The sequence below is a fragment of the Macadamia integrifolia genome, chromosome 2 (assembly GCF_013358625.1).
Source record: "Macadamia integrifolia cultivar HAES 741 chromosome 2, SCU_Mint_v3, whole genome shotgun sequence".
Taxonomy (NCBI): Eukaryota; Viridiplantae; Streptophyta; class Magnoliopsida; order Proteales; family Proteaceae; genus Macadamia; species Macadamia integrifolia.
This window is the reverse complement of record NC_056558.1, coordinates 39,635,901-39,663,241: the sequence shown is the minus strand read 5'-3', so window position 1 is coordinate 39,663,241 and position 27,341 is coordinate 39,635,901. Positions and strand designations below refer to the sequence as shown.

The 27,341-nt window shown below is 37.5% G+C and overlaps 3 protein-coding genes across 5 annotated transcripts; 1 reads left to right on the top strand and 2 right to left on the bottom strand.

Annotated features, from left to right (window-relative positions):
* Window positions 1-292: 292 nt before the first annotated feature.
* Window positions 293-5,098, bottom strand: LOC122089876 (alpha-glucosidase-like). Its single transcript, XM_042659624.1, has 5 exons — window positions 4,851-5,098; window positions 2,635-3,362; window positions 2,327-2,557; window positions 1,568-2,214; window positions 293-1,485 (listed from the first exon to the last, which is right to left on the bottom strand). The coding sequence occupies exons 1-5, from the start codon at window positions 5,081-5,083 to the stop codon at window positions 598-600; spliced, it is 2,727 nt and encodes a 908-aa protein (XP_042515558.1). The 5' UTR covers window positions 5,084-5,098; the 3' UTR covers window positions 293-597.
* A 10,457-nt stretch (window positions 5,099-15,555) lies between these two features.
* LOC122090859 (F-box protein At2g26160-like) lies at window positions 15,556-16,931 on the bottom strand. Its single transcript, XM_042660595.1, has one exon. It carries the CDS (start codon window positions 16,885-16,887, stop codon window positions 15,652-15,654), a length of 1,236 nt encoding a protein of 411 aa, XP_042516529.1. The 5' UTR covers window positions 16,888-16,931; the 3' UTR covers window positions 15,556-15,651.
* A 5,375-nt stretch (window positions 16,932-22,306) lies between these two features.
* LOC122070740 (septin and tuftelin-interacting protein 1 homolog 1) lies at window positions 22,307-26,276 on the top strand. 3 transcript variants are annotated; one of them, XR_006137957.1, is made up of 3 exons: window positions 22,307-25,159; window positions 25,512-25,568; window positions 25,666-26,276. XR_006137957.1 is itself a non-coding variant. In XM_042634947.1 (2 exons), exon 1 carries the CDS (start codon window positions 22,563-22,565, stop codon window positions 25,113-25,115), a length of 2,553 nt encoding a protein of 850 aa, XP_042490881.1. In that variant the 5' UTR covers window positions 22,307-22,562; the 3' UTR covers window positions 25,116-25,159; window positions 25,568-26,276. The 3 variants fall into 3 exon arrangements, 1 of the variants encoding a protein (XP_042490881.1); XR_006137956.1 differs by having other exon boundaries at window positions 25,661-26,276; XM_042634947.1 differs by having other exon boundaries at window positions 25,568-26,276.
* Window positions 26,277-27,341: the final 1,065 nt, after the last annotated feature.

The window sequence follows — 27,341 nt, the reverse complement described above, 5'->3', positions numbered from 1 at the left end:
CTGTAGTAATTGACTCCTAAAAGATAGCTCCAACATCATTAACCACTGAACAGAGCAACACAATTTTGCACCCATGAACACTCTAATTAACAAAGGGCTTGAATTACCAAAAAAAATCTTATCAAAGCTAACTATGCCACATCTGGTGGAGAATGCATCCACTAATGCTGGACCCAACTGAAGTATCAAAGTGAGCAAGATGCTACACCATTCCAATTCCTCCAAGGTTTGTGTACAAAAATCTCCTCTAAAGACTTCTGAAGTGATGTAAGATCAACTGCCCTAAACACAATTGGGTCACAAACTTCATCCAATTGCATTGTATTCATGGAGAAAATTTACAATGATTATTTTTGAAAGATGACAATGTAGTAGAACAACATGAACATGCACCACCAAGATGAAGCACCAATTATTATCTGATGATCGAGTCAATTCCATGATTAAAAGATTATTCCATATCAACGAGACTAAAAAAATGGGGAAAATATGAGCTTACAAAATATCACAGATTTTTTTTTTTTCATTCTGATTCTAAATTTTTCAGAATTTCTACTCGTGTTATCAATGTGCATTACAATTCTCTCATCGTTTGGCCTATTGGCTCAATTGCAGCTTTAATTCAAAATTCTTCCCCATAGACACTGATAGCCCTGTAATGTCTGCAGTGCCAAACCCTCCATTTTTGTCAAGACTCACTCCTATCCCTGTACTATTGTCCATTTTCATCCCATTAAGATACAACTCATATTTGTTGAACTCATTAATCTGTTTCAAACCTATGAAACTCACCTTTGCTAAAACCCATTTCTCACTCACTGCATATTCCCCATTCACCACTTCTGATCTTACACTAACATTATTCCGCACAAACTCACCATTAAACCTCACAAAACTCCATTTCCCTCCCTTTCCTCCCATCTCTAACTCTTCACCATCATCCAGGAAAAGTTCTCCTGTGGTGTTGCCACCACTACTGTCAACGGCGGCTAAGAGCTGGAACCCCGTCTTCCGGGCTGCTTCTGTTGTCATGGCTTCTTCCTGCATAGCCAGAATATTACCTTCATGGACATGGACATTAATATGTTCTGCTGGGGCTTCAAGGGTGATGAAATTCCCAAATGTTACAGACACCAACTGGGAGTAGTTGTAGAGGTCAAACCAATTGCCTGCAGGAAAATAAGCATTGACTGAAACTGCTCCCTCTTTCAATACAGGTGAAACCATAACACCTTTGCCAATCAAAAACTGTGTATCAATTTCATAGGTTTTGACATCTTCAGGAAATGAGAAGAACAGAGGTCTTGCTATGGGGGTTCCCTTAGTGTGTGCTTCATACATTAATGTGTAGAAGTAAGGGAGTAGACGATATCGGAGCCCAAGTGCCTTCTTTGCTGCTATGGTAACCGATTCCCATAGATAAAGCTCTTGACGTAATTTCTGCTTGTCTGAATGGTCTCTGGAAAAGGGATAGAATGCTCCTACCTACATAACATAGTCCAGAGAAAGCATTATATAAAATGTTTACCTTTGAGCTTTATATTTTTGAAAGTCCATCTGTTTTTACCTGAATCCAACGACGACAGAGCTCCTCATTGGTGTCCCGTGAAAACCCACAGATATCAGCTCCAACCATTGGAATTCCAAAGAGTCCAAAGCTCAAAACAGATGGAATTGAGTATGCTAGGTCATCCCATGTTGCTGCATTGTCACCAGTCCAATGTGCTGTGTACTTGCCTGATCCCACAAAAGTTGATCGGGAGAGTACGAATGGTCTCTTACCCCTTGCTTTGATTAAGGCACCATTTGTGGATCTGGATTCTAAGAAGCCATACAGGTTATGGACATTATACTCAGTAACATTGCCAAAGTGCAGAGATGTTGCTGGGACAGTTCTTTCATTGATAGGCCTCAAGTTATTGGCATTGTTTATCTTGTAAGGAGGATCATCAAGAGTAGAATTGGGTAAAGAAGCAGAAGATATGAAATTGGATAACTCATTCATGTCAATCCAGAGGCCATCAAAGGGAAGTCGCTGGTGGAATGCTGAAATTTCTCCTTCCCAGAAGGTGTCTGCTGCTGGATTCAGGAAGTCAGGAAAGTAAACATTGCCAGGCCACACCTTACCTAGGTATTCAGTGCCATTGCGCATTATGAAGACGTGTGCCTCCATACCACGAATGTAAGTGCCATACGTGTCATTCACGCCAATACCTGTAGAGAGAAATATGTTACTGCAACTGATCATTCAAGAAGTTCAGTTGTCTTCTTTAGTTCTATACCAGAGGTGTGGAATACGGACTCTGGAGTTTCTTTTGTTTCTCACCTGGATCCACTATGACCACATATTTCTGCCCATTTTGGTGAAGCTTATCAACAAATTGCTTCATTTGGTCTGGTGGGAAGTTGATTGGATCAAGAGTGAAATCTTTATAGCCATCCATGTAGTCAATATCTGTCCACATGACTTCTAAAGGAATTCCTGCTTTTGCATAGCCAGCAACCACTGCCTCAAGATCAGAAACATTCTTGTAGCCATATCGACATTGATGAAATCCTATACAACAGATCAAAACATTAGCCACTGAATCAAATATATTGCCAATCTCAGAGGATGAAGCATGGGTTGCTTACCAAATGTCCAATATGGCATTGGGGCTGGCCGGCCGATGAGCTCTGTGTATTGTTGAATGACAGACACTGGTGTTGGGCCAGCGAAGAAGTAGAAATCAAGAACACCTCCAATGACCTTATATGTTATGCGAGAACCATTATAGATTACATCCATTCCATTACCATTGAGTAACAAAACACCATGAGTACTCCCTGCGGAAACATTCACATCTGATGAAGGTGACCTGATATCGACGTAGAATGGGTGGGAGCCATAGAGATTCATGTCCAGATTTGAACTTCCAATATCAGCATTCCACGATGTAAATTTCTGGTTGTGGGCCAGACGAAATGTCTTCTTAGTATGTTCTCCTAAGCCATAGATGGATGCTCTGTCTGCTGGTAGTGAGGATGAGATCTGTATGTATTGGTCCTTGAACACAAATGTAGTGTCAAAGTCTGACATCACCTGTGAAGTGTTGAAAAGGACATCGCCGGTGGAGCGACGGGCAACGGTGAATCCAAAGGATGGTGTGGTGTGGAGGGTGAGGATTAGGTCTGAGTTTGGGGTGGAAAGGGAGTAGTTTTCTGGAAGTGGCAATTGGTTGTTTTCCAACCGGTAAATGTGGTTTTCCAGTAAGGATTGGTGGGGGAGAAGGGGTTTTCGGGGGATGATTTCTTGTGGGATTTCCCATCTCTGATTGTTTGAGTCAGTGATATGGATTCTCAAACGATCATTAGTCTCAAAGCTGCAAAACAGTTAAACAATAGCAAAACTCAGTTAAGAAGTATACTTAAGCATTGCTTTATTTATATATTGTTACTATTTTTTGGCCTCTCTCTCTCTCTCAAAAGCTAAACTTCCATTAGCCGAAAGGAAAAGCATCCCAGAAATTTGGTTCAATCTCACTTTTATGGATGCTTTCTTTTGGTAATTCAAACTCAAATAGTTTTCTAACACTGTTAGAAATCATTTTTTTATTATTTACTGTTTTACTAAATACAATAAGGAAAGGAATTAACCAGAACAAAATTTATAAAAGAAACATGAAAATCCAAAGGTCATCTTGGAATGGAATCTATAGCATTTCTATAAATTTATACTGAACATATGGCTCTATATAATGGGGGAATTGTTTTTGTGACTTTCAGATTCATCAGTTATTGACTTTCCAATGGCATTAGTGGAGATTGATTGGGTCAAAATTGAGTGGCCAAACCCAACTTGGTGCTCTTCAGATTCCACCTTCATTTGAATGGTGGTGGTGAGAAGAAGATAGAACAAAGGGTGGAAGAGGAGAGAATGGTGTTTTTGCACTTATTTTCTTAGTGAAGGAAAGTAACATCAAGTATCTTTCATCCTTTCATCCTTTCAACCTTTCAACCTTTCAACCTTCAATCCCCACATAAGTCCAATGGACTTCTAAGAAAGTGCTCTGGGAGGGTTAGTGAGAGAATTTTAGGACCCAATTCTAGTGACAGTTGAGTCAGCTATGACTTAGCCGGGTCCCTTCAGTCCAACTGAATTTCAAAATAATGGCTTCAAATCAACTTTTTAGCACATGGGTTACGGATTAGAACTAAGAAAGGATCTCATGATCTAAAGCTGCAACTCCATGATTGAGAGAGCTTTTCAGTCCATCCATCACCCCCATTCTTTCTATTGGTGCTCTTGCAGATGATTGAAAATTCACAGAAAAAGTCTAGGTAGACAAAGTCAGAATCAGCCTGAACTTGGAAACACCCCCACACCACCTCCACACCCCCCCCCCAAAAAAAAAAAAAAAGGATTCAACTTATTTTAATTCAATTTGATCATTTCAATTCCAATTCTTAGAACTGTGGATGTAATTGGGTAATCACCACTATATGGATAGATCTATGGATCATGAAATTAGCAACCTTCCATTTTTTTTTTTTTTTTTTGGGGGTGGGGGTTCCCTTCTAAGTTTGTGAATTGAGAAGGCAGATATTTGTGTGACAAAGGCAGATTAATGACATCAAAATTTCATCTACCCAATTGAAATTTATAGAACCCAAGAAGGGATCTCATCACTAGAGTCAAGATTTCCAGAAATGGGAGAAGGGCACAAATCAAAAGATAGATAATACATTTCCATTAATGAAAAATGGAAATCCATTGGAAAATAAAGAGCCACAAAATTTATAAAGAAAGATGAAACTAAAACAAGGTTTATCATTGAGAAAAACTTTCTGTTTATGTTTCTTTTATTTACCTGGCTACAAAGCTGAGGTTCTGAACATCCAGGCCATAAATGGAAGAACTATTTATAAGCTGGAGATTGGCAGTCAATGTCTTTGTGGTAGCATTGACAGAGACCGATTGGGTTGAAACTGAATAGCCATACCCAACTTGTTGCTCTTCGTCTCCACCTCCATGTGCTGAGAAGAAGAAGAAGAAGAAAGAAAGGAAGAAGAAACAAAGCAGGAGATGAGGTGTTGCACTCATTTTTCACACGTGGACTGCTCACAGATAAGAGGATATATACATGAGGTTACAATAGGGTGCAGCTGGGCTGGGTTGGGCTGGGCTTCTTAAAACCCTAGCCCAACCCTTAGTCCCCTTAACTGGGTCCAAACCTGCCCTAACCCTTACTCAGGGCAGCAAAACTTCAATCTAGACCCTACCCTTTAAGGTTCAGCCCAACCATCACCGGCCCTGATTGGCCCTGATTATTCAGGGTCGGCCTGGATGACTCTGACCCTGACCCTTATTGACCCTTACTCTGATTTGCCATCAAGGGCCAGGATGGCCCTGATTGACCTTGACCCTAGTTTGCCATCAAGGGCCGGGTATACCCTTACCCTGACCCTGACCCTGACCCTACAAAATATGAAATAACTTAAAAAAATATATATTCATAATAAAGAGGAGATAAAAAACACAATTACAAATTATTTGTTATGAAGAGAACATCCTAAAGCAAACATGCAAATAATACAAATAACTCTAACTATTATGATAAACAAAGAGGAGATCATCCTAAGAAAGTAAATAATCCAAAAATTTTCAATTATTTGTCATGATAAACAAAGAGACCGAAGATCTCAAAACCCATGTCATGTTCAACAAAGAGATCTTTTTATTGGTAAAAAAGAAAAGAGAGATCGGTGAGATTGTGAGAATATATATTAGGAGTTTTGAGGTGTCAATGACTCAATGTGAAATAATATATAAAATTATGTTAAAATTAGGGTCACAACTAGGGTCATAACCAGGGTCAACATCAGGGGCAAAATCAGGGCCGGGTAGGTCCAAAACCAGGGCCAAAAGTCAAGGTAAGAAAATCAGGGCCGGGTTCAAGGCGGGCCAAAGACATCAACCCTTACCCGCCCTGACCCTAACTCATGGCCAAAATTTTTGAATCGGTACTTGTTCGGGATCAAGGCTGGCCAAGGGCGGATCTGGGCCGTCAGGGCCAAACTTGCACCCCTAGGTTACAAGCAAAATATCCCTTTGATTGAGCAATAGATGTGCCACAAGTGAGAGGAAGATAAGGAAAGAATAGCTTTTAGTATAAAATAAGGAAATACAAGAACAAAAAGTGAGAGATTTTATCGATCTCAAATTGGGAAGGCAAGTGGCACCAGACAAGACTTCTCCCAATAAATGTCCACATAATAGAATTTCATTCTCTCCCCTCATTTCTTCTTCTCCTTGTCCCTCTCCCCTCCCCTCTCCGATCCTCATTGCCCTTGCTATCATACCACCATTTCTATGTAGAAACCACAGATTAGCCCCACATCGCCTGTGCATGAGTCACATTATACGCATATAAGCAAACATTTGTCTACCAAAGCAAACAATATCTTAGCATGTGAGCTACCTTGTGACCGTCACCTCTTGCCCTCCTCCAGGGTTTATTGAGACCGCCAAAGAATTTCCTTGATGTGGCATAGCTAATGCTTAGACTCTTTTATGCAATTATTAACTCCGGCTTAAAATGGGAATGAACTATGGTTATGAATTTATAATTTGATGATCAAGTTAATTCCATAATTAAAAGACCATTCCATATCAGATGAGTCTGTAAAAAGTAGAAAAATATTAGCTCGTAAAAAATAGAAAATATTAGCTTTCGAAAGCGAAAAACTATTAGAAAGTGTGATTTTATAGATATGTGACCCACCTTCCTCGATGTGTCATAGCTAATGCTTAGACTCCTTTATGCAATTATTAATTCCGACTTAAAATATGAATGAACTATGGTTATGAATTTATAATTTGATGATCAAGTCAATTCCATATCAGATGAGTATGTAAAAGGTAGAAAAATATTAGCTTTTGAAAGCGAAAAACTATCATTAGGGGCAATTGCATATATTTAAGGGATCACAAATAGTTTTACTAAAACCAAAACGCTCAATTACAATCATTTATTAAAGGTAAACATGAAATAGAAATTGGCTTTTTTGTTCGATTACTTTGCCAATTCCCTCGTGTTGTTGGATGAGTTTATTGTTTAATTCCGAAAATATTTTACATTAGTACTGTATGTTTACATCAATTACAAATCATAATTATGCCCAAGGGTTTCAATTATGCAACACAAGGAATTTTATTTGGTTTAATAAACCAAGGGTTGTGGTTGTTGCAATCTAGAATAAATATTTTCATTAATTATAATCGGATCGGGTGAATCGTCCAGTTGATTCTCGTAATTCATATTTATTTATTTTTTTTCCATTTTTTTATTTCTTTAAGGTAAAATAATAGGATTATTTCATTGGTTGATGATTTGATATGCTATATTTTAAATCCAAGAGGTCTCAAGGTTAGGAATATAGGAAAAAATTTGGCTGTTGCAACTCGTAGCTGGTAGCCAAATAAATGAAATATTCACTTCCCCCTAGGGTTCATAAATACCCTCCTAGGCTATAGTATTTTTCAAAATACCGTTTTAGATTCTATTTCTTTGACTGCCACAGGGATTGTAGCAGCTAAATTTCGTCTAGGAATATAACCCTAAAGTTTCAGCTGGATTTGATATTTGAAAGAGTTCTTATGGTCGTGGTTTTTGTTTCATCGTGTTAAAGAAAAAGCAGGTTGCTTCATTTATTTGCACATAAGGGCAATTTCTTCCCATTAATAATCAAAAGCCCATTCCTTCATACCAAATGATTCACACTATTGTTAATCCCAACAAAGCCCATTTATTTTAATTTAAGTTTTATCTAACCCTTACTTTATCTTTAAAAATCCGTCCTTCTTTCTTTTCTTTAATTACTATTCTGTTCCAGGTCAAGTTTCTTGCTGAAAAAGGGTCTTAGGACCTAGGTTGACAAGAAAATTATGAAATCTTAGAAGACGGACTTTTCCTGCTCTTATGATAGGATTTGGAAAGTCATCTTCTTCGAAGCTAGCTTCAAGCTTGGGGAGTGATATTTTTGAAAGTACATGGGGGGGGGGGGAGTGGTATTAAGGCAAAGTACAGGGGAGGGGAGGACCAACCAGGGTCAACCCAACCCAACCTTGAGCTCGGCATGGTTCGGCCTAAGTGTGAACCCAATAGGGTTGGGTTGGGCCTGGGTTGAGTTTTTGAGACCTAGGGTTGGGTTGGGACATAAGAAACCCTACAACCCGGCCCTGTTTCACCCTTGGCTATGACCAAGCCTGATTACAAAAGATTTTGTAACCACTTTTTTATGCCCTTGGCCACATCATTTTAAACCCTATAAATGAGGTCATTTTGGTACTTTCATTCTCTCACATCATTTCTTCTTCTCCTTCTCCCTCTCCCTCTCACTCTCAGCCTCCATCTCTTCCCTTAGCTAACCTTTTGTACACCTATCATGTACAACGATCGCCCTTACCTTCTGCTACTCACCCATTGCCCCCCCCCCTCTGCCTAAACTCCCATCCCAATTGCCTGATCTTCCTCCCTGAACCCCACTGCCCATGCTACACTGTTGCCATCCTTCTATAAAACCAATGGGGATCATAGATTAGTCCAATATCGTCTATGCAAGAGTCACAGAATATGTATATAAATCGCGACCTCCTTGACATTTCAAGATGCATTTTAAAGTTGTGCGGTGGCCCACTTGCCTGCCAAAGCGAACAACATCTTGATGTGTAAACACCAAGATATTCTTCAGATGGGTCACGAAATGACTGTTCACTGATGCATCATATTCTTCAATGAAATATTGTTGTAGAACACTTATGTCTGTCACCTCTTGCCCCTGTCCTAGCTAAAATATATGATTTTATCAAATCATGTCAGTTTCAGTAGATATAGACCATCAAAGAAGTGCTTTGACATGTCACAACTACTACTTTGACTCCTTTATGCAATTATAAACTCCGGCTCAAAATAGGAATGGACTGAGGTAAATGAATTTATAATCTGATGGTCGAGTCAATTCCATGATTAAAAGTTTATTCCATATTAGATGAGATCCTAAAAATCAGAAGAATAAGAGCTTTCGAAATTGAACAACTGATTAGGGGGAATAACATATATTTAAGGGATCCGATATCTTTTTACTAAAACCAAAACACTCAATTACAATTATTCATTAAAGGCACACATGAAATAGAAATAAGCTTCTTGGTTTAATTTCTTTGCCAATTCTCTCATCATGTTGGATGAGTTTGTTGTTTAATTGAGGGAAACATTCTACATTAGTACTGCAAGTCATACCATAACACATCATAAATATGCCAAGTGTGTCATTTATGCAATCAATAAAAGATTTTTATTTGGTTGTGGTTGTCGTGAGTTGGAACAAACTGTTTTGGTAATTGGAATCAGATCAGGTTAATCATCCGATCCCAACTGATTCTTGTAAGTTGTAACCCTCTTATGAGTCTCCAATTCATGTTTAAATCTTTTTTTGCTATTGTTTCTTTCTTTAAGTTAATAGAATTAATTCTAAAATAATAGAAAGTCAATGAAACTTAGTAGTAAGGTCCCCAATTATATTGCATAAAAAACAAAACATATCATGGTTTTATATTGCATAGAACTTACTTCTCTTATCACATCACTGAGGAGAAGCATGGGTTGCTTACCAAATGACCAATATGGCATTGGGGCTGGCCGGCCGATGAGGTCTGTGTATTGTTCAATGACAGATACTGGTGTTGGCCTGGCAAAGAAGTAGAAATCAAGAACACCTCCAATGACCTTATATGTTATGCAAGAACCATTATAGATTACATACATTCCATTACCATTGAGCAGAGTTATCAATTCGGCCGAATAATTCGCGAATTATTCAGCCGAATCGAATTTTTCTGAATTTTATCAAAAATTCGGACCGAATCCGAATTAAAAATAAAATTCTTTAAAATTCGCGACTTTTTCAAAACTGAATATAAATCACGAATAATTCGGACCGAATCCGAATTAAACCGAATTATTCGGTTTATTTAAACATTATTTAAAAAAAAAAAACAATAAAAAACAATTTAAAAAAAAAAAAAAAAAACCCAATAAGCTTTTTTGACCGAATCCTTCAATTAATCATCCAAATTATTCTGAATAATTCTCCGTCCGAATAATTCCCGAATCCGAATTTGTTAACTATGCCATTGAGTAACAAAACACCATGAGTACTCCCTGCTGAAACATTCACATCTGATGAAGGTGACCTGATATCGACGTAGAATGGGTGGGAGCCATAGAGATTCATGTCCAGATTTGAACTTCCAATATCAGCATTCCACGATGTAAATTTCTGGTTGTGGGCCAGACGAAATGTCTTCTTAGTATGTTATCCTAAGCCATAGATGGATGCTCTGTCTGCTGGTAGTGAGGATGAGATCTGTATGTATTGGTCCTTGAACACAAACATAGTGTCGAATTCTGACATTACCTGTGGTGTGAAGGGTGAGGATTAGGTCGGAGCTTGGGGTGGAAAGGGAGTAGTTTTGTTGAAGTGGCAATGGGTTGTTTTCCAATCGGCAAAGGTGGTTTTCCGGGCAAGGATCCGTGGGGGAGAAGAAGATAGAATAAAGGAAGGAAGAGGAGAAAATAGTGTTTTGCACTTATTTTCTTCCTCCAATTGCATTGAAGTGAAGGAAAGTAACATCAAGTACCTTACCAGACTTTCAACCTTCAATCCCCAAATAAGTCCAATGGACTTCCAAGAAAGTGCTCTAGGAGGGCTAGTGATAGAATTTTAGGACCCAATTCTAGTGACAGTTGAGTCAGCTAGAACTAAGAAAGGATCTAAAGATCTAAACCTGCAACTCCATGATTGAGGGAGACTTTTCAGTCCATCCATCACCCCCATTCTGTCTATTGGTGCTCTTGCAGATGATTGAAAATTCAGAGACATGGTCAGAATCAGCCGGAACCTGGAGACTTTTCAGCCCATCCTTCACCCCCGTCCAAGTTTGTCAATTAAGAAGGCAAAGATTTGTCTGACAAATGTAGATTAAGGACATCAAAATTCCATCTATAGAACCCAAGAAGAGATCTCATCACTAGAGTCAATATTTCCAGATATGGGAGAAGAGCACAAATCAAAAGAAAGAAAAAATATTTCCATTAATGAAACATAGAAATCCATTGGAAAATAAAGAGCCACAAATTTTCTAAAAAAAAAATATGAAACTAAAACAAGGTTTATCATTGAAAAAACTTTCTGTTTATGTTTCTGTTACCTGGCTACAAAGCTGAGGTTCTGAACATCCAGGCCATAAATGGAGGAACTATTTATAAGCTGGAGATTGACAGTCAATGTCTTTGTGGTAGCATTGACAGAGACCGATTGGGTTGAAACTGCATAGCCATACCCAACTGGTTGTTCTTCAGCTCCACCTCCATGTGATGAAAAGAAGAAGAAAGAAAGTAAGAAGAAACAAGTCAGAAGATGAGGTGCTGCACTCATTTTTCCACACTTGGATTGATCACAAATTAAGAGGATATATACATGAGGTTACAAGCAAAATATCCCTTTGATTGAGCAATAGAGATACCACGTGTGAGAGAAAGATAAGGAAAGAAATAGCCGTTATTACAAAATAAGGAAATACAAGATCAGAAAGTAAGAGATTTTATCCATCTCAAAAATAAATGAATAAATAAATAAATGGTAAGGCAAGTGGTACAAGCTAGTACTTCTCCCAATAAAAGTTCACGTAATAGAATTTCATTCTCTCACATCATTTCTTCTTCTCTTTCTCCCTCTCCCTCCCTCTAACCACGGATTAGCCCCACATTGCTTGCGCATGAGTCACATTATAGTGTTATACATATATAAGCATATCTACCTACCAAAGCGAACAATATCTTGATATGTGACCCACCTGTGACAGTCACCCTCTTGCCCTCGTTCACACTAAACCCCTCTAGGCTGGGCCTTCTAAGAGACTTCCCCTCTATTGGAGGGACAACCCTTTTGCCTTATTAAAGATATGACTAAAGATACTATTAAAGAATTTAAATCTGTAAATAATGGAAATAGTGTATAAATGGAAAATTCTCCAATTATTGTGAAAGACAAAATCTTCTCTAGAAGACGTTACAAATGATTCATGTTTTGAGGATCATCCAATTACATGCCAAGAGTTGATGAAAGGAAAACACTTTATATTATTACTGCAAGTCTGTCCAATTACATGTCAAGAGACCATGAAAGAAGAAAATAAGGATTTTTCAATTGAATCATCAATGATTTAAAGAAAATGAATCATAAAAAAATAAATCAATAGATTTAATATATGCATAAAATCAGCTCAACAATGGGTGATCGACATGTGGTGGAAATCCAAGCCAAAAGTAGGAGTAAGTCAAAGCCATCGTAGAGAGGAGGGTGTGGGATTGAACCTTGTCATATGCATGTGTGAGTAGGTGATTGTGTATAGTAGTAGCCTAGTAGGTGGACATTGGTCCTACTAGTACTTAGTAGACTGATTATTGGCCAACAAAGGCACTCAGTAGGATAGTAGATAAAAAAATTTAATTCAATAGCTCCTTATTGATTCATTTCCCAATCTACCACATAAATGATATGATTACAGGCACTGCTTGAGAACTTAGTTCTTCAAATAACGGTAACGGTGTATAAATAAAAGATTCCCTCGTCAATGTGAACGACAGAATCATACCTAGAAGAACATAAGTTTACAAATAGTTTCCTTAATAAAAAAAATTCTTAGGTCGAGAAACCATCTAAAAGTTGAAAATGCAGGAGAAACATTTACGTTAATCCTACAAAACTATATCGGTAGAGATGTGGGATGAAAATGTCACATCTGTCCCAAAAAAATTGAAGTTTGGGGGACCCATGTGGTTATACGCATCAAAATATATCGGGTTATGATACACTTTTCAATATTGCAGGAATGCACATCACATACCAAAATTAGGAGTCACCACCAAGGGATGATGGAACTAGGACTAAAAAATGTGCATCTTTCCCTAAAGAATGGTCCATCCAAATCTCTAGATGGGTGTCAATTTACGAAGTGGGAAAGTGTTATGCACCCGTCTTGCTTGACCTGAAGGTCGGTCACCTTTTATCTAGACATGTGTAACCCTACTTGCTAAGTTCATGCTAAGTCATAAGTAAGACCTAATTGAAATTGGGCCGAAAAATGTTTTATCCTAACAAATGTTTTATCCAAACCAAGTTTTTTTGGTTTGGCTATTTTAAGTTAAGGTGGATATACGTGTGTATGTGTAACGTATTGGTATAATAGCAACACATGATAATATAAAAATTAATTAAATGCTAATCATAAAATGAAAATTCATACATAAGGAGAATGATTAAAATATTACAAATGTATAAAAGTGCATCAAATTACATAGAAAAATCATATTGCATAAAAAACAACAAAATATCACAAATTTTGAATTTTTTTTTTTTTTTTTTTTTTTACTTCAGTCCGATTCTAATTATTTAGGGTTTTAGATAAATTCTGACCATTCAGTTTAAACTAATCCCATATCATATTTTATAAGCTTGAACCTTTCTACTAAGAAGGAGATAGCTCAATTCTGTTGGTATGGTGCGATCCAAAGAAAATTCTTCCCTCATCCATTCATTCCTCTCAAACACCCTTATGATCTACAAAACACTAAGGACGTGACTGTTCAACTCCACTAAAGTTTTGTTTGAACAAACTCCAACAGATATGAAGAAAAAGAGACAACGAGTTACATAAGACTCAGAGATTTAGCGAGGTTCACACACCGATGTGGTGTGCTACATCCTCGGGTGAAGAAGAAAATGATTCACCATATTGAAAGAAAAGTTACAATAGAGATCTCTCTCTAGAATACCCAAATTGTGGCAAGACAACTCGCCCAGAAAACCCTAAAATGAAAAACCTCCAAATTTCACAATGCTTGTTCAACAAGACGATAATACATAAATATACTCCTCCAAGTCAGGTCGATCTGGTTGTATCACACAATGGGAGCTACACCCCCGCACCCCCATACGAGATTAGTGTTGGGCTTTATCGGCTCAAACTCTTTGCTATCATCATAGACCTCAGAAAAAAAAAATTTCATTCAGGTCGCCACCAAAATATGTCAAAGCGGATCAATCTTCGAAACAGGTCGAGAATTCAAGACAAACATAACAAATTTCCATATTGGCTTGAATTCTCCTCCAACAAACAAAAATATAGTTAAAAATCTTCATCTTCTCCAATAACCCTCCCAAGGGTTATATTCAAAGGTGGAAAATGTTAATTAAGTTTAAGCAATTCTCAAACTTATCATATATAATTCTTTCAAACCTTTGGATCCACATTTAATTTCAGCAAGCTACAAGAGAGGGTGGTGTAATTTTCCCTAAAACATTTGATTTTATAAAATCATGCCGACCAAGAAAACGCCTCCACGAGTTGCAACCACTACTTTATCTCTGTTTTTATGCAATTATGAACTCTTCCAAAAAATGGAAATGACTTGCGATTATGAATTTTTAATCAATTCCATAATTATTTCGTTGGTTAATGGTTTGATATGCTAGGTTTTATATTCAAGAGGTCTGAGTGTTAGGATTTATTCATATTGAGTGAGTTAGAGATACTTGAAAGAGTTCTCTAGTTGTGGTTTCTGTTTTATCGTTTTAAGGAAGAAGAATGCTACTTCCTTATTTGCACATCTGGACAATTTCTTCCCATTAATAATTTTTTTTTTCTTTTTTTGGCTAGAAATCTTCCCATTAATAATCAAATGCCTATTCTTTCAATCCTTCATAATAATATGATTCCCACTATTGTTTTTATCTTTATTTAGTTTAGTTAAATCTTCTCCTTATCTAAACTAAATAAAGATAAAATAGGGATGAAGTTTTCCTAAGGGGGTGTCAACATCTAAATCGAACCGGTAAAACCAGCCTAGACCGAGCTGATTGAAATGGGGCCAAACTGAACCGAATGCTTATTGGATCGGTTTCAGTTTGGCATATTGTAACCCCCTTATCAACCAGAACCGCACCAGAAACAGATTGGACCCGAAACCAAAGGGAAATTGATTCAAAAACAGGACCAAAATCGAATCAAACTAGTAAGAAACCGAAAATAGCCTAAAATTCGTTAAAAAAATAATTTGTATGAAAAATCAAACCTAGATGGTCAAAAAACCGAAACAAATCCAACTACAAATCGATACAAAAAACCAAATTAAATGAAACCAAACGAAACCAAAACCAAAATCAAAACCAAACTGAAACTGAAATTTCCTTATTGGTTCGGTTTGAAATTCACCATCGACACACCGAAACTGATTTAACCTAGACCGAAACTACGCCGAACCAAACCAGACACCCTACCACAGTGAAAAGAATCACATCACGATCCCAGGCAAAAGGGAAGAGAGAGAGGGAGTTACATTTGGGCTATCCCATCATTCGACTACCGGTATAGATAGGAAAACTGTCCTAAAAATAATGTAAACAACAAGGGGAAAAACAGTAGAAAACTTATAATTACCAAAAAAAAAAAAAAGCCACCAAAAGGATATTATTTTCTTCAAGGAAAAAAAAAAAAGAAGCAGCATTTCATCTTGTTTATTAGCAACCAAATTATTGAACAAACAACTTCTACATAAAATTGGGCACTACCCATATTAGAGGTGGCTTGATCCTCTTCAAAGCATAATAGTAGTACTTCACAAATCTCCTCTCTTCAAGGCTAAAAAAACCCAGATTCTGCTGATCCACATTAGGATCATCTTCCAACCATCCCTTCCAGAAATGTTCAGCAAAATAGATAGAATTCTCTCTACACTCAGGAAAATTGCGAGTTGATAAAGAAATCGCGGAATTACGACCCAAGAACAATACAGAATCACCTAAACTTTCCACTTCAATCCAAGTCTTTGTACTCAAATCAAGCCTGTAAATACCACATGAAGCTGATGTATAAACATTTCTCTTTCCATCCCTTTCTCTAAACCAAAGAAGAACTTGCAATAGATCCCCTGAGGACTCTGCCAAATACCTTTTCCAAATAAACCAATTCCCATAGGGTTGAGGTCTTGTAAGAGATGTTGCCCCAAATGGAGGATCAACCTCTTTTGCCTTATTAAGAGGAAGCTCATTGAGATCCCACACCATAATATCTCCATAAGCATTAAGGACATATAATAACCCATTAAAGTATAGAATATCTTCACAACTACCTTTGGATGAAATCATTGTTCTATCTAATTGGGTCCATGAATCAGCTCCTGCTTTACAGAAAACCAAACCAGAGAACCCAATTGCTATGACCATATAATTGCTATCAACCAAAGGATCTGCAGTAACAATTGCCTTACTCATAAGTCCAACCCTTAATCTTCCAGGAGAGATTGAACACTCGCGATTAGGCCCATATCGGCGAATCATATAATGATCAATTTCGCCAGAAGATTCAGATACATGAACTCCTAAAACATCAGGTAAGGTTTCAGTTGGTGGGAGATGGATTATGGCACCAGAAAAAGGGTTCATGAGAAGAACACAACAGAATGCATCAAGGATTACAAGCCAACCAAAAGAGGAACCAACACATCTACTATGACGAATCTCTTTTGGTAGCTTCATTTGGTAAATTTTCTTGTGTGCGAGATTCAAGAACTTGCGGGTTTCTTTTCCTTCTTGGCCTACTTTGTAAGGAAGCATCATCCATGGAAGTTGAGGTGCTAATGGCCTGTATGATTTGTCAGATGAAACAGAGTTCCATGAGGTACAGACAGCTCCGAAACGGATGTTATCGACGATGGGGAGGCGTTGTAAGATTGAACCCAAAAGTTCTTTTGGAAGCTCAGACCAATCTACTTTAAAGGCAGCCATCAAAGAGTATAGAAATCAAACAAAGTGAAGAAGATAACACTACTGCAAATCTAATCTGTTACTGGGAACCCAGTGTTATGGGCTTTTATAATTAGAACATAGATAAGGAGCTACTGCAAGTTCTTCCCTTAATGGAAGGTTGAAAACAGGGGAAGACAAAGAAATTTCTGGGTGTATCTGTATCTTTGAGTTCTTATCTTTTTGTCATTGAATAGCCATTTTTCCTATTCTGCATTCCTCTCTAGAAGATGAACTTAGCTATATTTTATGTCTTCAGATTTTTATCTCTGCCACTCTGGATTCTATATACTACCAATGATGAAATACCTTAATCTATTCAGATTTCATCAAATTGAATAAAATCCAATGAGCAGAGGTACTTCTTTTGGTAATTGAAATTATGTGAAATTAATGATTCATTTCCCAATATATCACATTAATGATATGACTAAAGACACTGTTATGGGATTTAATTCTGTACATAACAGTAATAGTTTATAAATAGAAAATTCCATTCACTGTGATTGTCATAATCAGATCCAGACAAACATGAGTTTACAAATGATTCATGTTCTGAGATATTGTTGGATATGTATGTCCATCAAACCTGATCTTTTTCGCTGCGTGATTGGGTTTCTCCAACAAATTTCACATCTAATGAAACTATTTACATTGGTACCACATGCCTATACCCTAGTACATGCGAAGAGATGATGAAAGAAGAAGCATTAAGCTTTTTAATTAAATCATAAATGTTTTAAAAGCATATAGATCATTTGATTTATTGGAGGAATATGCGCTTTCGGTATCCATTAAATAAACGAAAAAATTTGCCAGTACGAGTAATTGCGGTTATTTAAGGGATCATGGATCCAGTTTACCGAAATCAAAACATTGGGCTACAAATTTATTCATTGATTATTCATTAGAGCTATATATAAATAGAAATAGGCTTTTTCGTTCGATTTCTTTGCCAATTCCCTCGTAATGTTGGATGAGTTGATTGTTTCATTGATTATTCATTAGAGCTATATACAAATAGAAATAGGCTTTTCCGTACAATTTCTCTGTCTATTCCCTAATCATGTTAGATGAGTTGATTGTTTCATTGTGAGGAACAACTTTCATTATTACTACATGTTAATATCCGATTACATTTCATAACACATCATAATTATGCATATATATGTGTCATTTATGCAATTGATACAAGAAATTTTATTTGGTTTAGCATTCATGAGCAAAGAGCTATGGTTGTTGCGAGCTAGAACAAACTGTTTCAGTAATTAGAATCTAATTTTTTTTTAGTCAATCTATTATTAATGTTTAATTTACTCTTAAATTTTTTCTATTGTTCAGTGAAATTTAGCTACTGTAGCAATATCCCCAAGTATAGACTAGATAACTTAAAAATCCACAGATTTTACTACCTCAATTTTTAGGGTTTTAACTACTTCTCACCAATAGGTATATAGCCAATCCCATATCCAATTTATATGCTTGAACCTTGCTACCAATGATGAGACAACTAAAGTCGATCAAGGTTTCATCAAATGAAGAAAAGCTATGACCAGAGGACTTGCTTTGGTAATTGAATTATAAGTAATTCAATCGCTCATAGTGATTTATGTCCCAATATAAAACATGGAAAGGAAGATGGTTTAAAAAAATAAAAGATATACAAACCTAAAATGCTACATAGCTCTTAAGATTTGGAATAACTCAATCTAATATGATCATAAGAAATTTGTCCTGATTACCTCGTCGTATTCCTAGTAGCTCTTTAAGTTAGGGATATAACGAGTTTTTATTGAAAATAACTTTGTTATGTCATTATTTTGCACATTTTTCAAATATACATGAAATGAGAGTAATTAACTTAATTAGAAGAAAAAAAATATGTTATATTAAAAGGATGAAAAAAGTCAGGTTACAAATTATTTGATACCTAAAGGGGTGTCAAGAAGAAAAGCCCTTTTTCAATCGTGTTAAAATATCTTAACTATATCCTAACTTGTTTATCAATGGACCGTGTACACATCAATCGATTATAATATAATATGTTAGTATTGTAATAGCTTAAGATTAATATGTCATGGTAGGTCATAGACCAACTCTTGCATGCCTGGTAGTCCTGCTTTTCTAGGTACAAGACAAGAAAAATGGCCATTAACGATGGTATTTGCGTTTAGAAAGCAAAATTGATCTATAGTTAATAACTTATATATTACGAACCTCTTTCCTCTTTTATTAATTTATTTATTTAAGAATACCCCTTTGAACCTTGAAATATCTTACCCTCTACTTTTACCTAGATTTTTCTTGTTCTCTCTTTTGTTTTTCTTCTAATTTTTTTTTTCTCTCTCCTTTCTCTCTCTAATGTCTTTACCCCTCTCCCTTAACATATCCCCCTTCCTCACTCTCACATTCTCATTGGAGAGAATCAAGGATTTGATACAAGGGAACTTTGTTGGCAGAGAGAATCAAGGATAGGATTAGAGTATACGAGGAAACTTAGTTGGTAGAGATATACAAGGGAACTTGATAGAGATTTATATAACAACGAGGATCTTTATCAATGATCCTTACCATTTCTATCCTTAAATTGCGCAATTGAATTTGAGCTAAATCTCCTTGGTGTCGCCAGCGCATGTACCTTGTGTGGAGGCCTTATCTCTTATGCACCCCCTAAAGATCAAGTGAGGTGAAATTATCTCCAATTCTACTAGGGTTGTGCAATGATTCACATTCTCCACAGTAAGTGTAGATGTGAAGATAGGACCCATAGAATACAAAAATATTACTTACTGGTTCATTGTTGGGTACAAATTTCACACCTCCAATTCTGCAAGTGGTGCACAATGATATTCATCTTCCTAAGGCAACTTGATGGGAGCCAAAACCTACCTTTAAATGAAAGAATCAATATTATCACACTTTAAAAGAATTTCAAATCAACATCGCGTAGCCACTCTGAGGTGATAAATTGAGGTGTCTACAAAGTAAAAAAAAAAAATATGAAAATCAGCTCAACTTGAGAAGAAAAATTATTTAAATACACATGAGTAGGATTTATATTGATCACTACTCTTTAATGAGAATCCTAAATTTTTCAGGAAAAAAAAAAGTCCCAATTGATATCTTGATGAACATAAACTTACACAAATGAGCCACAAGTTCTTATCCAACTGTTCAAATCCCAACAGAACCATCCCATGCCTTAAAATCACTAAATTTCAAAGGAGCACAATTGAGTTTTAAAGCAAGAGGAGCCAATTCAAATTCCGTGCAAAGTAAAATGGCATAAAGAAACGAATTTCATGTCATGTTGTTTCCAAACAAAGCATGTAGAGCAATTTCCACATGAAACTGGAGTGCATTTAGTAAACCCAGGTGTTCCATTTTGTGTAAATCAAGTAAATCATTTTTTCTCTTTTCTATTCAATATTCCTCTTTTTTTTTTTTTTTCTATTCAACCAAACACGGCATTTAGAGTCTTATATTCCAAAAGATGGGATGTAAATCATGTGACAAAATTTTCAACCCTTACCCCACGCCCCTGTGTTTGGTGTAGGCCATTTTCAGACAAAAAATATTTGCCCATAAATCATATTTCGATTCTTCTATTTTGCATACTGGTCTGCAACCCTCTCCAACTCCCTTGACGCATCACAGGCTTCTTGACCTTCCTCTTCTGCTTCATGAATAGGATCAAAGAGTTGTAGTGGCTGGGTTCAATTTTGTTCCAATCGGCTACTGGACTTATATGTGATCTTTTTATATACATGTGATTTCTTTGAAATTTTGAAGCAAGAGGTTTGACTTTTTTTTTTTTTTTTTTTTTGGTAAATAGGAATGTCATTCCAAATAGCATCAAGGAAAGCATGAGGCATCTAAATTACAAATGTCAAACCGCCTTATTAAACTCGTATTAAACACGTATTGTCATTATTATTCATATTTTTTAAAAGCCATATGTAATCGTTCTCATATAATTGCCACACATCAAAATTTCCCATGTTTCCAAGAAAAAAAAATCCCATGTATTTCTCATGCCATGCGGCAAGTTGAAATTTTAAACCTCCCATGGGTGGGGGTAATGTAAGGGAAAAAGAAAAGAATGCTAACGGGATACAAAGGTATTAGGAATGCTAGCATCTATTGGTCATTAGATTAGATAAATCAGATCAATGTCATTGATTAAATGTAATGTGTATCTAATCTATCTATGCCGCTCTATTGCAGCTACTTTCCTTCCCCCTCTTCTTCCTCTCTGTCTCTAGCTCAGGCTTTTGTTCCCGTTTCCCCCATTAATAATTAATTTGGTTACTGAGTCTGAGAGCGCCCAGACCAAACAGGTAGAAGCTGGAGAATTTGAGCTCTAGAGATTGAAAATTAACCTAGAAGAAACCCTTTCTGTTGTTGTTAACATGAAAGTTCAGCTCAAAGACTAAAGAATCCGAAGCTCAGGGCCAGGCACTTTGTTAGTGAAACTCTACTACAATTGGAAACTACCAAGACAATTGGGGAAATGCTCCGATCAGATTCCCTTAATGCCAAAGAGGCTTACAACAACCTTGTTTTGAAGTTGGAACGAATTTCAAAGCCAAGAATTTCTGTCGGAAATTTAACGTTGCCCCATTAATAATTAACATTTGTATATACTATGGAAAATAATTCTTAGGTTTTCCGTGAAGCTCTATGGGATATGATGTAAGCTGAAGATCTTAAAGTACACAAGTTTATGGTAATCCACATTCTCCATAAGCTCCAAGTCAAAACCCTAAAACTTCAATAAAAAACATACACAGAAGAATAACAGAGCACCAAAACCCAACCATCCAAATCTACCTGCTTTACATAGAAACTCAATAAATCAAATAAAATCCAGAACTAGATTTGGAATTGGGTCTCTCTTGAATCAGAGAACTGGGAGAGAGATGGTGTCCTTAGCTCAGAAGAAGACTTTCCAGTCGATTCTGGCAACCAAGCTCAATCAACTTAGTATCCCACCCACATCTGATGAAGATTTCGATTTCTCCGACGTATTTGATCTTCAGACCACCCATGCTTCTTCTTCTTCTTCTTCTCCCTCGCCTTTCCTTGTCGGTTCCCAAAACTCTAATGGAGAGGTAGACAATTAATCGTTTCGACAGCGTTTGGCAACATTCCGACGTGCTTGAATCGTTAGACCTAGGATGGAGATAAATTTAAGGGAGAGATAAAATGTATCAGCTGTGGATTAAAGCTTTAGAACTTTTCTCTCAATCCAACGGTTATATTTTGATTAAACAAATCCTACGGCTAGTATCCCGCCGCATTCCTAATACTTTTGTATCTCCGCTAGCATTCCTATACCGCTCCCGTAAGTAAATATAAATATATATTGTTGAACGGGGTTTTCCCCCTGTAATGAACTAAGAAAGGTTCATTTTGCAAGGTCGGAGCAGAGAAGCGAAGCGAAGCGGCGGAGCCTCCCTCTCAACGGTCACAAAATCACAGGTACGAACGAATAAATTAGGGTTTTTAGGGGGGTTTCTAATCTTCGTGAACCCAACTCTTCTCAGTCTCAAGAACTCTCATCAGTAGTTACTAACAAAGAAGTTATAGGTCTTTCTTCTGCTTCGTTTCTTTGTCTGTAACAAAAACCCTAGAGAGAAAAAAACCCAATAAATATGGATGAGTACCAGAACATGGATAGATTTGGAATGGAAAACGATTACGAAGATGGGCAGTGGATTGGTGGTGAGTTCTATTACAAGAAACGCAAGGAGAAGCGGCAACAGACCAAGGAAGATGTCCTTTTTGGTGTATTTGCCGATAGTGATTCTGATGACGATGGTTCTTCGAGGAAGCGACGGAAGGATTTCTCCAAGAAGTCTGATTTTACTAAGCCTGTGAATTTTGTTTCCACTGGTACTGTGATGCCTGATCAGGAGATTGATAAGAATGCTAAGGAAGAGAAGAATGGGGAGATGGAGTTGGAGGTAGAGGAGGAGGACGGGAGGTCTGGGTTGGGGCTTGGAGCAAATAATTCTGGATTAGGGTTAGGGTTTAATTCAAGTTCAGCGAGGAAAGATACTCAAGAGGAGAATGGTGGTGGTGGTGGTGGTGATGATGATGATGGTGATTTTCTACCCACCGCGTTTGGGAGAATAATCAAGGAGGGTGCACAACGGCGGGAGCGAGAGAGGGAGAAGTCGAAATTGGCTTCGAAATCTCAAGGAGGGAAGAGGGAACCACAGGCTGGGGATGTAGGAGTGTTTGAGAAGCATACAAAGGGGATTGGGTTGAGATTGCTTGAGAAGATGGGGTACAAAGGAGGTGGTTTGGGTAAGAATGAGCAAGGTATTGTTGCTCCAATTGAAGCGAAGTTGCGTCCTAAAAACATGGGAATGGGCTTTAATGATTACAAGGAGACGCGTCTGCCAGTATTGGAAGAATTAGAGGAGAAGAAAGCTGTGCCTGGAGTTGCTCGACCTGCAGGTCGAGCAAGAGAGAAGCTTTGGTCCAAGCAAAATCGAGGCAAGAAGAAGGAATATATCACTGCTGAAGAGTTGTTGGCAAAGAAGCAAGAACAAGGTTTAGAGGTTGTTCAGAAGGTGCTTGATATGAGGGGACCACAGGTTCGGGTTTTAACGAATTTGGAGAACTTGAACGCGGAAGAAAAGTCTAGGGAGAATGATACACCAATGCCTGAGCTTCAACACAATATCAGATTGATTGTAGATTTAGCTGAGCTTGATATACAGAAACTGGATAGGGATTTAAGGAATGAGAGGGAGACTGCAGTGAGTTTGCAGGGGGAGAAGGAGAAGCTCCATAAGGAAGCAATTCGGCAGAAGAAGCAATTAGATAATATGGAATACATTGTTGACGTATTGGATCGGATAGGTGATGAGAACTCATCTGGAACTTTGACATTGGATTCTCTTACAAAGGCATTCAGTGAGTTACAGAGGAGATATACTGATGACTACAAACTCTGCAACTTGTCGTGCATTGCTTGTTCATTTGCATTGCCTCTACTGATTAGAGTCTTTCAGGGATGGGATCCACTTCAAAATCCATTGCATGGGTTGGAGGTGATGTCTTCATGGAAAGATCTGTTGCAAGGGGATGATCCCTTTGATTACTCAGATGCTGCATCTCCCTATGTCCAGTTGGTCTTGGAGGTTGTCTTTCCTGCTGTTAGAATATCTGGGACAAATACATGGAAAGCCAGGGATCCTGAACCAATGCTCCGGTTTCTGGAATCATGGGAGAAGTTATTGCCTCGTTCAGTTCTTCAGACCATTCTAGATAATGTTGTTATGCCAAAACTATCAGATGCTGTTGAATCATGGGATCCACGTCGGGAGACCGTGTCTATTCATGTCTGGGTGCATCCATGGCTTCCTTTGTTGGGACATAAGTTGGAGAGTTTGTATCACACAATACGGTCTAAACTAGGAAATGTCCTTCATGCATGGCATCCGAGTGATGTTTCCGCTTACACAATGCTTTCCCCTTGGAAGACTGTATTTGATCCGGCCAGTTGGGAACAGCTGATTGTTCGATATATTGTTCCAAAGTTGCTGAATGTAATGCAGGAGTTCCAGGTGAACCCAGCAGATCAAAAGCTGGATCAGTTCTATTGGGTTATGTCTTGGGCATCTGCTATTCCAATTCACCACATGGTCTCAATGTTGGAAGTTGCTTTTTTTAGTAAGTGGCAACAGGTTTTGTATCACTGGTTGTGCTCTAACCCAAATTTTGAAGAAGTCACACAGTGGTATTTGGGCTGGAAAGGACTCCTTCCACCAGAATTGCTTGCGAATGAGCGTGTCCGGTATCAGCTTAACATTGGGCTTGACATGATGAACCAAGCTGTCGAAGGTATGGAGGTGATACAACCTGGAGCTAGAGAGAATATTAGCTATCTTAGGGTCACAGAACAGAGACAGTTTGAGCAGCAGAAAGCAGCAGCAGCTTATGCTCAACAACAAGCTTCTGAGTTAAGCTTGAAAGAAGTCATTGAGGCTTATGCACAGCAGCATGAGCTACTTTTTAAGCCTAAACCTGGTAGAATGCACAATGGTCTTCAGATATATGGCTTTGGCAATATAAGCATATATATGGACTCCTTAAACCAGAAGGTCTTTGCGCAAACAGAGGATGGGTGGTCATTGGTGTCTTTAGAACAGTTGCTGGATATGCACCAAAGTGCTGGTCAGAAACGGCGTTGAGTTCTAGACACGAATCCTGTTGACAATGCATAATGAGAACCAAGGTTTGTCCTTGAAATTCCAGTTCATCTTTAATTTCAAAGTGTTGCAGCTGCATCTGTGTTTTCTTGTTTAACATTCCTCTCTCATAATAAAATGTTTAGTTTTCTACACTGAGATTTTATTACTGGGGATTAGTAATCAACTATCTTTTTTTTTCTCTCTCTTTTTCTATTTTTGTGAAAACAAAGTATTTTCTAGCTGCAATTATTTCAAGATTTTTGCTTGTTTTTACTTTCTGTTTCAGTCAGTCAGATCTGAACTTTCGTGGTGACCATTGTCTTTTTATTTTTTAGAAATTTTTTGGATGAATGAATGCTTTAAAAGATGAAAAACCTAATGCATATCATTTGCCAGCTTACTACATGGACTCAAGAATAGTGCTCTTACCATTGCCCACGTGATATCTTCAGGGTATTTCCTTTCTGCCTACCCAGCTCTTGCCTCTTATGTCTACAGATGTGGAAACAGTTCCTCACTTTTTAATTGCCCAAATGGTTTTGAAGTATAGGGAGAATGGTGTGTGATGGTGTTTGACAACCTTTTAAAGCATTTATGCTCATGGCGGATCAGACATAATTCTTGGAGCCAAAAATTGTGGAAACTTACGTCATCAGTTGCTCTCTTGAGCAAATGAAAGGAAAGAAACAATTGGTGATGGAGTGGTGGTGATGGAAGGGGTCAGACATTAAATTATTGGAGCAGATATTGTAGAAACTGATGTTATCAACTACTCTTTGGAGAAAATGGAGGGAAAGAAATATAAGGCTTTTGTGAATTGTCATGGTTCAACTTTTTTGGTTGCTAGAAGGGTAATCTTTAACCATCTAGAGCTGATTTGATTTACAAGCCTGGTCATGGCCATGATTCCCCAGCCACGAGATGCTGTTTCTTTTTAAAGCATGGCCTACTCCCACCAGTTTTCAAAGTTCTGTCTCAATTCAGTGGAATGATATGAGATCTATCTTTTAATCTTCAACTTGTAAAGAATTCAGAAAATGCTTTGAGATATCAGAAGTAAATTTTTATATTTTGTTTCCTGACTGGCTTGCTTCGTACATTGTAACTGCTGCCATCTCTGTAATCTTTCTATGTCATAATGAAGGAAGACTGGTTACGTTCTTTCTTTCTTTCTTTCTTTTTTTTTTTTTTAAGGAAAGATCTTAGCTTACTATTTTATTACGAGGGAACAAGACTCACTACTCCCTTTTATGCCAAAGATTTTCTGTACCATTGGGCCCCTTGAAGATGGCAACTGAAAAAACTATGGATGAATTTTTTATTTTTTTATTTTGGACTCTGATTCCTTTGAAAATGACTATTTTTGTAAACTGTTAGAGCTCCTGAAAGGAAATAATTATTTTTGTTGTTGGTCGCTTCGGTTTTAGCGATTCTAGATTGAGATCTGTACTTTGTGCAATCGTGTTTTGGCCATTCCCTTTTTTCTCATTTTCAGGTGTTTTCAGAGCTTTAAATCATTTCTGCTGTGTAATAAACTGTAAATGAGTTTGAATCTCCTCTTTTCCAAAGATGAGACAGATCATCTGCAACTTCTTCAGCACTTTCATCAAATTTTTCAGAAATATGGTCTTATGCTTTCTCCCAAAAAGATGCAAATTGGCGTCATTACTATTGATTTTCTTGGTGTGACCATCTCCAGAGGGCAATATCATCTTCAGCCCCATATTGCAACCTCATTACAGTTATTTCCAGATGGCCCTCTCACCAAAAATCACGTTCAACAATTTTTTGGGATCGTCAATTATATGACAGAGTTTCGTTGTAATCCTGACCCTATATAAAGGGCCCTTTGTGAATGAAATGGATCATTCTGATCCTTGTTTGAAAATCTCCGTCTCTCTAGAATGGTATCAGAGCCAGTAATCCCTTTCTTCTCCGGTTAAACTCCCTTTTCTAGCTATCACTCTTGTCTGGATCGAACCTGCTGTAGTTAAAGATACAGTCTAGGCCACGCTCTTTTGCAAGTAATCCCTGCTTATGGTTCCTCCTGGCTTATGTTTTGGTATATTAATCTATGTTTCCATCTGTGTCTATTAAACTCCCACCAGATTCTTTTCAAGTCTGTTCTTTGAATTGGCATCTCTATAAACCGTACGCACGTAGTTCTGAAGCTTGAGGTCTGGCCATAGGGTTCAAACTTCTGGAAGAGGATAAATTTGTCTATTG

What these genes read in the sequence shown, in the direction of transcription:
- LOC122089876 (XM_042659624.1), bottom strand. Translation starts at nt 5,083, where the DNA reads ATGAGTGCAACACCTCATCTCCTGCTTTGTTTCTTCTTCCTTTCTTTC. An exon ending in AATGCCATATTGGACATTTG is followed by an intron (nt 2,558 to 2,634) that starts GTAAGCAACCCA and finishes TCTGTTGTATAG; the next exon opens with GATTTCATCAATGTCGATAT. An exon ending in TGTGGTCATAGTGGATCCAG is followed by an intron (nt 2,215 to 2,326) that starts GTGAGAAACAAA and finishes TTCTCTCTACAG; the next exon opens with GTATTGGCGTGAATGACACG.
- LOC122070740 (XM_042634947.1), top strand. Translation starts at nt 22,563, where the DNA reads ATGGATGAGTACCAGAACATGGATAGATTTGGAATGGAAAACGATTAC.
- LOC122090859 (XM_042660595.1), bottom strand. Translation starts at nt 16,887, where the DNA reads ATGGCTGCCTTTAAAGTAGATTGGTCTGAGCTTCCAAAAGAACTTTTG.